Source organism: Apis dorsata, unplaced genomic scaffold (assembly GCF_000469605.1).
Source record: "Apis dorsata unplaced genomic scaffold, Apis dorsata 1.3 scaffold_631, whole genome shotgun sequence".
NCBI classification, from domain to species: domain Eukaryota; kingdom Metazoa; phylum Arthropoda; class Insecta; order Hymenoptera; family Apidae; genus Apis; species Apis dorsata.
The window spans coordinates 1,311,816-1,321,923 of NW_006263826.1; the positions used below are offsets into that span (position 1 = coordinate 1,311,816).

Sequence of the window (10,108 nt, forward strand, 5' to 3'; positions counted from 1 at the left end):
TAAAATATACTGGTATCAGAATTGTTCTCTTCTTAAAACATTTGATCTCAAGCCATAATTATCGAGTTTGAGGGTTCGATAACATTAATACAAGTTTTTCGTGAGCGTATGCCAAATTTTTAGCTAAACCTTTACAACATCCATTTTCTTGTATAGTTTGGAATCTATAAGTTCGGAAATTCTTCTCTGTGTCTATATATGTAACAGCCGCCATTAGCGGACACATAATAATCTTTGTATGATCAAGGAAATTTATCTAAAAAAAAAAAAAAAAAAAAAAAAAAAAAAAAAAAAAAAGAAAAAAAAAAAGAAAAAAAGAAAGAAAGAAAAAGATATGGATTAATGATTATATTTAATTTAAAACTTAAAAAAAAATATGTTTAGAATATTTAATTACTCACTTGTACTGTTCCATTAGTCAATTGCATAACTACAGCACTTTGTGTTCTAAACCATTGATGCATGTATGGTATCCTAGACATAGCATCACATGGTTTTACCGCAAAAGAACATCCGGCCTTCATTAAATGTTCTTTCATATATTTTAGGAAAAAATTCATCAGCCTCATTTTCTTCTCTAATTCAGATGGATATTCTTTGACTGTGTAATATAATTCGTTTCCTTCTCGATTTATATAATGAATATTGAAACAGTTGGCTAGCATTATTAAACGGGTACCATCATTGAACATTACACCCACACCATCGTCAGAAAGTTGATATCCGAATCCATATTTATCCGAGTAGTCAACCCATTTGCTTATCCATACAACAGGTTGTGCAGCTGGATCAGTCATTTCATCTGAATAGTTAAAATAAAATATTTATACTTAAAATTTTTCAATTATTTGTTTGATTATATTAAATTAAAAGTTTATATTATATAAATTATCATTAAAATAATATAAAATTATCATTATTTAAAAAAAAATGTTAGTTTTAATAATATGGGGAAATAGAATAGGACATGAGATTCGTGCCTGAGGTTTCCGCAAAAATCTGATAAGGTCTTGAATATTCTGCATCAGGAAATAATTTCCGTAAGTATAAACGAAAATTTCCATGCAAAACGCAATAATAAAATTTAATCCTTGGATGATTGTACCTGCTGATGAAGTTGTTTCTCTACTTGGTTTAGCCTTTAATACAGCACTCAGCTGTTCTCTCAATGTTTGAAGCATTTTTCTAATATCAAGATTCAGTTTTTGAACTTCACTAATTGCATCGGTGGGTTTTGTCTTACGCACCGGACTATTAGGTACGCGGAATACAAAATCTTGTCCTTCTCCTCCTACATTAGTATTCATTTCAGATAATGGTTTACGTTGATTATGCATTTCTAACATATCTAGGCGAGGTGCCATTGTTAAACATGATAATGGTAAGCTAAGTGGCATAAATCCTATTATAAAATTTAAAAAACAATCAATAAAAATATTTCATAATAATATTAATATTATTCTATAATATTTTAACAAAATTTGATGATATATACCGCAAGTAAAAAATGGATCTTTCATTAATTTTGTTATGGAAGGACGTTTAGATGGATTTCCTTGTAACATATTAGATATCATATTCATTGCAATTGTATTGATATGTGTAGGAATTTTATATTGGACTTGTTTTATTCTAGCATAGGTTTCTTTTAAGCTTGATGTTTCAAATGGAGGTTTTCCTACAAGCAAAGTGTACATAATGCATCCAATACTCCATATATCAACTTCATAAGAATGTCCAGCTTTAGTTAAAATTTCTGGTGCAATATAATTAGGTGTACCACACACAGTTCTATTAATAAAATAAAAAGTAAATTTATTTTTTTCATATTAATTTTATATTAAATATTGAAATATAAAAATAAACAGATCAATTACTTTTTACGTTCTCCTTCATGTTCTAATCTGGTGGCTAAACCAAAATCACCAATTTTAACCTGTAGATCATCACTCAAAAATAAGTTACCTAATTTAAGATCCCTATGAATTATTTTATTTTGGTGTAAATAATTGACACCATCCAAAATTTGCTTCATATAATATCTCGTTTCGCATTCCGTTAGTGCTTTTCTACGTTTATGTAATTCCATCATTGACTAGAAAATATAATTTCCATTTTAATAATACATATATAACTTTAATAACATTTCGTTTTGGATTATTAAATATCATTATTAACATTCTGTGTTTTTAATAATATTCGATCAATTATCATCGAATATCAATTTTAAATTTAGAATGCCAATTTAAAAATTACGCGTACATGAAAGTTAGTATTTATATATATTTTGACGCCATATTGGTTTCGTCCATATAAACTCATTATACAGGCGGGTCAATCAAATTCGATTGTACCGATAAATAGTACATATTTCATTTATTGTATTTATATTTAAATTTAAATTTGATTTAAATTATGATTAAATTTGAATTTTATTTAAATTATGACTAAATATGATTTTGATTTAGATTATAATTATATTTGAATCTAATTTATAATTAAATTGATTATATAATTATTAATTTCATTAAATAATAAATTAATAATAATTAAATTATAAATTTTAATCTAATTTAAATTATAGTTTGAGTTTCTATTTTGATTAGATTTAAGCTAGATTTTAGTTAGGTACGTAGATCAAAAGTAAACTACTAGTTTTATAGCCTGTATAGGTTATAAATAACAATATAGCATGAAAATAATCATATTAAAAATAATTTTTTTTATATACACATAACTTTTAGAGCAATGGATATCTAAATTTAAAATTGATATTTTTAAATATCATTTTAATATTAACAAAAAACAAAAATAAATAAAATTATTTTATTTGTATGTTCGAAACAAAGATTAATTATATTTGTATTTTTGAAAAAATTTTATAATTAAAAGATTATAAGAAAATTTACCCTTTTCCTGCATAGCTCTAAAATTATATATACATTTTGTGGATCATCAAAAAAACCATAAAAGCCTACAATATTTTTATGGTTCAAAGTTTGATGAATGGAAATCTCTTGTGTCATTTTCTCTCTTTGATTGCTCTTTGTAATTTGTGACTTTGGCACAATTTTTCCAGCAAATACACGATGTGACTTTGATTCTCTAATTTCATAACATTTTGCAAAACCACCCTAAATAAGACGTATAAAGCATAAATAAAATAATTAATATAATATAATACAATATAAAATAAAATATATATATAATATAAAATAAAATACAAATAAAGACAAAAAATAAAAACTACATGTGTAAAAGATATTAAAATATATAATATAATAATTTTTTGCAATATATAATTCTTTATATTAAATAGCATTCAATACAATGAATTTGAGTTATGTTTTGTTAAAAATTTATATTTTATGTATTTAATAAAATTTATTTAACTAAGATTTAAATAAAAATAAATAAATAAATAAAAAAGTCGGTTATTTTTATTATATATTTATCAAAATTCCATAAAATTTTTAAAAAAAAGCAACAAGTATTAAAAATTACTACATATTGAATAAAAAATTATTTGATATATAATTTTTATCGGACTGAAATTAATCCAAAAAGATAGAAATATAAAAGTGTTAATAAATTTTTAATATAAAAAATATAAAATATAAAAAAAAATTATACTTACTTTTCCAAAAAATCGTCCCTTGATATAACTTTTTCCTGAGTTTACATCGTATATCACGTCAGGAATAACGCATTCTTTTTCGTCTTTTGACATCTTGTATTATTTTTTGGCTGGATTGTGCACTATATGATGTAAAACGTCGCGTTCTGGTTAATATTACTCACGTTACTTGTATGTTCCACGAAAAGAAATATATTCAATGCTAACTTTCTTCTCAAATACAAATTTTGCTGTTTTTGTCATGCGGAAGACAAGCAACGGATTTCAATATTTAAATCTCAATTTCTTAACCAATCCCGCGCTTCCCCATATATCTAACTATAGGTTGAATCCATAGGTATACTTATTCACCATACTTTGACAATTTAAAGATAAATTTTCATGAATCTCATTATATTATTACATAAAAATAATTTTAAACGTTTAATATTTTATTTAAGATCAAAAATATTTTGAATAATTGCAAATATATATGAACAAAATATTTAAAAAATTACCTAGAAATCTTATAATAATATATTTAATAATGTAATTTAAGTTAAATTTCTTTTATATGTTTAAAGCAATTAAATTTATATATTGCTATTCGAATCAAATATTCTCTTTCGGTTATGTTTTTTAAAATGTTGCTGTACATGAAAACGCTTCAAAACAAATAGGATATCCGGTAATATATCAGTATAGTAATTTGAGTGGTGTGGTCGATGCTTCTTTTTCCGGCAACCGGCGTCCATTTTCGTTGTTGGATTGTCTAAGATTGGCGCGTTTGGTATTTATGAAAAGATTATTTAGAAATAAGTGAAATGTAAGTACGTTTAAGTAAACATATAATGTGCATTTTATTGGAATTTTTTTTTATGAATCGTTTAGTGTATGCGGAAAATAATTGTGATTGAAAAAAACTTCATATATTTCATTAAAAATTTTAGCGTCTATACTGTAATCAATATTTCTTATTCCTTATTGAGAAATTTTATTTTAAATATTAGATATATCTATAAATGGAAGGTGCACCAGCTAGTAGAGGTGGATTCCGCGGTGGTCGTGGTGGTCCCGGTGGTCCTATGAGAGGACGCGGAGGTTTCGGAGACAGGGGAAGGTATATCTATATATATTTACCATTAACTTATATATATATAATGTAACTTGCAATATATATGAGAAAATATAAGATACTTAATTAACTTCATTTTTTTAAAGACTTTATATAAATAGTAGTACAAAATATAAAATATTTTATTTTTATAGGGGTGGACCTCCAAGAGGAGGAGGAGGTATGATGAGAGGTGGTAGAGGTAGTGGACCTGGAGGTGGTATGAGAGGTGGACCACCTGGAATGAGAGGCAGAGGTGGTCCTCCTGGTAGAGGTGGTCGTGGTGGTGGACATTTTCCTCCTGGGTATTAAATATAATTATATTTTATTTAATTTATTTTGTTCTTTTTATTTATTTATATTATTATGTCAGAGGACCACCAGATCCAGGAATGTCTAGTGGTCCAGGAGGTGGTGGACCACCATTGCCAGGAATGGGAGGTCCACCACGTGGTGGCAGTAGAGGAGGTGGAAGCAGTGGTTTTCGAGGTAGAGGAAGAGGTGATTTTGGTAGAGGAGACAATCGTGGAGGTAATAGTAATTTTCGAGGTAGAGGAGGAATGGATAGAGGCAGCAGAGGAGGATCTAGGTAAAATTTATAACCTCTTTCTATTAAATTTAAAATTATATAAAGAAAAAAGTTACATTATTTCAGAGGAGGATCTGGGAGAGGTGGTCCAGGAGGCAGAGGTTTTGGAGATCGTGGAAGCAGAGGTAGTGGACGCGGTGGTGGTGGTCCATCAAAAAGAGGTGGTGGACCTCCAGGTTCAAGTGGACCTTCAAAAAGACCAAGATTTGATCAGCCATCTTCTCAACCTGCAAATGGTTATGCGACACAACCACCAAGGTATTTAATTAACTTGGATAGATTTAATGTAATAAAAATAAAAAATTTTATTACCAAAAAAATTATAATATAGTCAAGGCGGATATGGAGGAAGTACTAGCAATGCCTATGGTGGAGGACAGCAACAACCACAACAGCAACAGCCTGTGGGATATGGTGGCGGTTATGGATCACAAAATTATACTCAATCATCATATCAAAGTTATGAAAGTTATCAGCAACCTCCAGATTATGGTCAAACAGCTGTAAGCTAGTTTATGCTATTAATTCAAAAATGAAAAGAATGGAATCTAAACAAATTATATAATTTTATTTAGGGATATCCACCATCAGCAGCTACTGATAGTAGGTATGGTGGAGCACCTACTGTACCAGCTACAGGAGCTTTCAGTGCTGGTGATCCTTACAGTTATGGCAAAGCACCACCATCAGGTTAGTTTATAGTTATAATAATATGAACTCATCGTATTTTATAGTTTAAATTCTGTCGTCGAAATTAAAAAACAATTAAGAAATTCCTTTTCGGAAATAATATAAAGGGCAATATTATTGTTAACTTCGTGGTGTAATTAATATAATATACTGCGTGCACAGCCAATTACCAGCAGGAGGCAGTGGTAGCAGTAGCAGGGGGTGGGGGTGCAGGTTATGCCCCCATTAACTCTTACGATGACCGATCTTCTAATGCCACTTCTATGACCAACAGGGGTGGTTACTCGACACAACTTTATGGTTAGTTTTTTCCGTTCGACACCACGTTTTACATCACGTATTTATTTTTTCCTCGGTTTCATTTCAAAAAAAGGGAGAAAGAAGAAAAATGAAGAAAATAAAAAATTATATATTTTTTCTTTATACTTTTGAATTAAAGCACTTGTTATTTTCAAATATGAATCGATTCAGACGAGAAACGCTTAATTATCAAAAATTGAAAATTTACTTTCTTTTTAAAACGAATTTTAAATAATAGATTCTATTTCACTTTTATCTTTGAATCTATTAGTTTGAATGAAGTTGGATATCACAACTTTCCATTTAAAAAAAGAAGTACTAGTACAAAAATTGGTAAGATAAAGAAAAAAATGTGGCTATTTTCGTCTGGATACCAACACTGCAGCACTGCCTCCTGCCATTCTTCATTCCAGAATAATACTGTATTATCAGTATTTTCACACCCAAGCAAAAAAAACATTAATATTTCACAAAATTCGCTTTTACATAGGTAAATAAAATACAATTGAAGTTTTAAATCTAGTGAGTTACAGATTTTTCTCGTCTGAGTCACATCTACATTAATTGAAATAGTTAATTGATAACTTCTAATTCTTATTTGTTATATTTACAGATTACTCGAGTCAAGATGGTGTATATGGAAAACAAGATTATGGTAAGTACTATTTACAATCCAAAAAAATTTTTTAACTTCTGAAAGGCAATATTTTACCGTGAATAAAATACTTAGGATCGGGTTTAAACATACCACCAAGAAAACGATCACATTTGCTAGTTTAATGAAATGAAGATATTTGAAAGAAAATAAAAACAAAATCCTATCGTGAATTTTTCAATTTATGATGAAGAAATAGAAACATTTAATGTTAACTGCAAGAAGTAAAAACATAGCATAGGACTTTTTATTATATTTTTACAAACAGTAATAAATATAACAATTCATAGCTTCGATAATAAATTATAACTATTAAATGAAGTGGCAAGTATAGATATTGTAAGATTTGTTTTAGTAATATTAAAAAAAATTTAATATATAATAAATAGTAATAATTATAATAATAATAATAATAATAATAATAATAATAATAAAAGAAAAAGAAGACAAATGTACCTCAAAAAGTAGGCAAATATATAGTATATATATTATTCAATTTTATATGAAGATTAATATATAGTATAATGTTAAATACACAGAATCATATTAAAAAAATTTATACTTAAAAGATGATTGAACGGAGAAGCTATGGTTGTTTACAGGTGGCAGTGCTGGTTACCAAAACGCCCAGTCTCAGCGACGTTATTAAATTACACATACAACTATTTAATTCTAAATATTTAGATAACATTTCTTTTTTCCAAATTTAAAAAATAAAAGTATATCGTTCCTAGCGCGTGAAAAAGTTGGACAAATATTATTTGTCATGAACACTAAGTGTTTTATAATTAATAATTTATTTGTCACTATGACAAATTTTTATATTCAAATGAAAAAAGTGAGCTGAAAAAAAGAATAATGCTTTCTAATGAAATTTGTGATTTTCTATCTTTGTCGCGCGCATGGAAGACGCGGTAAGACCAAACGATTGTTTAATTATTATAAAAAATTATAAAAAAAAAAGTATAAATGACATGAACATTTTATACTTGACTTAGCAGTATAGCATTCTATTCTTTTTGTCATGTTTGGCTAACGATATTACTTTAGAATTAAGTTGAGTTGATGTACAGTTTATCTTTTTTTTTCTGTATCTTAAAAAGCAATCTGCGATTGTGAAACATTATTAAATCGTAATTATCTTCATTGTAATTATTAAGGACAAAGATATTTACGCTATTTGTAAAGTCATTAATCGGTTAATCATTGTGAACATACACATACATAGCTCAATGATATTAAAAAATTTTAAATATAAAAAAAATGAATATTTTATATTCTGTATAAAAAAAAAGAAAAAGCAATTGTATTTTGTGGTGTATTTTGTTTTACATTTAACCGAATTGAAAAAAAGAATCGTGTATCAGAATATGATGCCCTCCCTTATTATGCGTTTAATAATGCGATATTTTGATTCTGAAAATATATTAATACAAAAAACAAACTTATAATATAATAGATCAGTCTTACTGTTGCGACATTTCATTTCATATACATATATATGAATCAATTTATATGTAGTTTTAACATGTAGAGCTCAATTTTTGCGTGAGTTATATATAAAATGCTCTGCTTAGTGGTGATAAAAAAGTTTTTTGTTTTTGAGACATCAAATGAAAAAATATTAGAAAACTTATCAATAATGTTAGGAATTTATTTTAATTATAATTTAAATATTAATCGCAGATTGAAATGTCACATCGGCAGAGACAATCAAAATTCAATATTAGCGATTAAAAAAATAGATATTTATATGAAATCGAAAAGCGATGTATTATAAATTATTCAAGGTTCAATATGCATGAATACGAAAAAATGTTCCAATCAGTTGTGTACGTTAAAGTACATAAAAATTATATAAGACAAATAATGTGGTCTTATATTCTGTTTATTATTATAAGTTATTATGAAATTGTCTAAAAACTGTATTAAAAGTCAGCGTCGCATGTCATTGGTATAGTGATAGTGAATCAATTTAATTGTTGTAAGTATTAGAGTAATAACAAGCGAAATGAAAAGAAACTTTGAAAAAAAGAACCATGAAAAAAACAGTAATATTTTTTTTATATTTATTATTTCCTCACCTTTAATATGAGAACTATGGATTGAATTAAAAAAAAATATTTAGAAAGCAGGAAAACCAGCAACTGCCTTAAAAAACGATATTTATATTAAAAAATAATTCAATTTAAAAGAATACAGTGCATTTTATAACTAACGTAGGTATAAAATTTTTATTAAAAAAAACAATAATCTTATGGAGAACAAATTTTTTGTAATATTCTATATGAAAAAGAGTAAGAAAAGAATTCTTTTTTATTCTATTATATATATATATAAAATGTTCAAAGAATATTTTATGTCCAGAATGAAGTACGATATTATTGATATATATATGTATATATATATATATTATGTATATATAACAGCATTCATGGGTAATTCTGGACAATTCTATATATAAAAATTGACAAAAACTAAGTTTATTTCACAGGCGTAACAACAACCTGAGATACTTAGGGAACAGAATGAAAGAAAGAGAGAGTACCTTCCCTCTGTTACCAGCAAGGAGAATACCGATTCACACAAATAACTAACAAATTTATATGAATAAATGACGACTGTATCATAAATGTTATTAATGTCCAATGGTATCAGGTATCATGTAAATGAAGCCTAGAAAGTATTGTTTTTTCTGTTAGAGTATATTATGATATCTTTCATTAATTAGAATGTCTTTATTTAATTTTTCTAAGCGATCTATACTAAAAAAATATTTGATCTTTGTGATGCATCTTTTTTCATTCAAGCAATTCTTTTTTCAATATAAATAATCAGCATCACTCAATATATTATTTTCCAATTTATCATATGCAAAAATTTAATTGCATCTTGTACATATATATACATATATAGATAGACAACGAAAGCATATTTAAAATGAAAAAGAAAAAGATAAACATTATGTAGAAAAAAAAGCAATGGAAAAGCAAGCAACAAGAATATCGAATTAAATCTATGCTAACATGTATTACGCTCATATATATTAAAAGACAAATGCTCGAGTAAACCTCAACCCGAATTCAGGTGAGTAAAATAATCTATCCGTTTTTTATAAAAAAAAAAAAAAAAAAAAAAAAAAAA

At 26.7% G+C, this 10,108-nt stretch overlaps 2 protein-coding genes across 7 annotated transcripts in view; one reads left to right on the forward strand and one right to left on the reverse strand.

The window, feature by feature from the left end:
• LOC102680999 (serine/threonine-protein kinase polo) overlaps nucleotides 1-3,972 on the reverse strand; it is a 5,109-nt gene extending 1,137 nt beyond the window's left edge. The window contains exons 1-7 of the mRNA XM_006621659.2: nucleotides 3,638-3,972; nucleotides 2,910-3,134; nucleotides 1,878-2,095; nucleotides 1,496-1,791; nucleotides 1,106-1,402; nucleotides 402-802; nucleotides 8-256 (exon numbers count right to left, since the gene is read on the reverse strand). Of these exons, the coding sequence (XP_006621722.1) occupies nucleotides 59-256; nucleotides 402-802; nucleotides 1,106-1,402; nucleotides 1,496-1,791; nucleotides 1,878-2,095; nucleotides 2,910-3,134; nucleotides 3,638-3,730 (1,728 nt within the window). The 5' untranslated portion in view covers nucleotides 3,731-3,972 and the 3' untranslated portion in view covers nucleotides 8-58. The remainder of the gene's footprint in view (nucleotides 1-7; nucleotides 257-401; nucleotides 803-1,105; nucleotides 1,403-1,495; nucleotides 1,792-1,877; nucleotides 2,096-2,909; nucleotides 3,135-3,637) is intronic.
• Nucleotides 3,973-4,424: 452 nt separating this feature from the next.
• LOC102680143 (glycine-rich protein DOT1-like) overlaps nucleotides 4,425-10,108 on the forward strand; it is a 6,683-nt gene continuing 999 nt past the window's right edge. The window contains exons 1-10 of one of the 6 annotated variants that reach the window (XM_006621651.2): nucleotides 4,425-4,442; nucleotides 4,627-4,736; nucleotides 4,886-5,035; nucleotides 5,104-5,319; nucleotides 5,386-5,577; nucleotides 5,651-5,822; nucleotides 5,895-6,009; nucleotides 6,172-6,309; nucleotides 6,923-6,964; nucleotides 7,567-9,013. In XM_006621651.2, coding sequence (XP_006621714.1) covers nucleotides 4,639-4,736; nucleotides 4,886-5,035; nucleotides 5,104-5,319; nucleotides 5,386-5,577; nucleotides 5,651-5,822; nucleotides 5,895-6,009; nucleotides 6,172-6,309; nucleotides 6,923-6,964; nucleotides 7,567-7,613 — 1,170 coding nt within the window. In that variant the 5' untranslated portion in view covers nucleotides 4,425-4,442; nucleotides 4,627-4,638 and the 3' untranslated portion in view covers nucleotides 7,614-9,013. Of the gene's footprint in view, nucleotides 4,443-4,626; nucleotides 4,737-4,885; nucleotides 5,036-5,103; nucleotides 5,320-5,385; nucleotides 5,578-5,650; nucleotides 5,823-5,894; nucleotides 6,010-6,171; nucleotides 6,310-6,922; nucleotides 6,965-7,039; nucleotides 7,322-7,566; nucleotides 9,014-10,108 lie in introns of those variants that run through there. The other 5 variants (XM_006621650.2, XM_006621653.2, XM_006621655.2 and 2 more) reach the window with 5 other exon arrangements.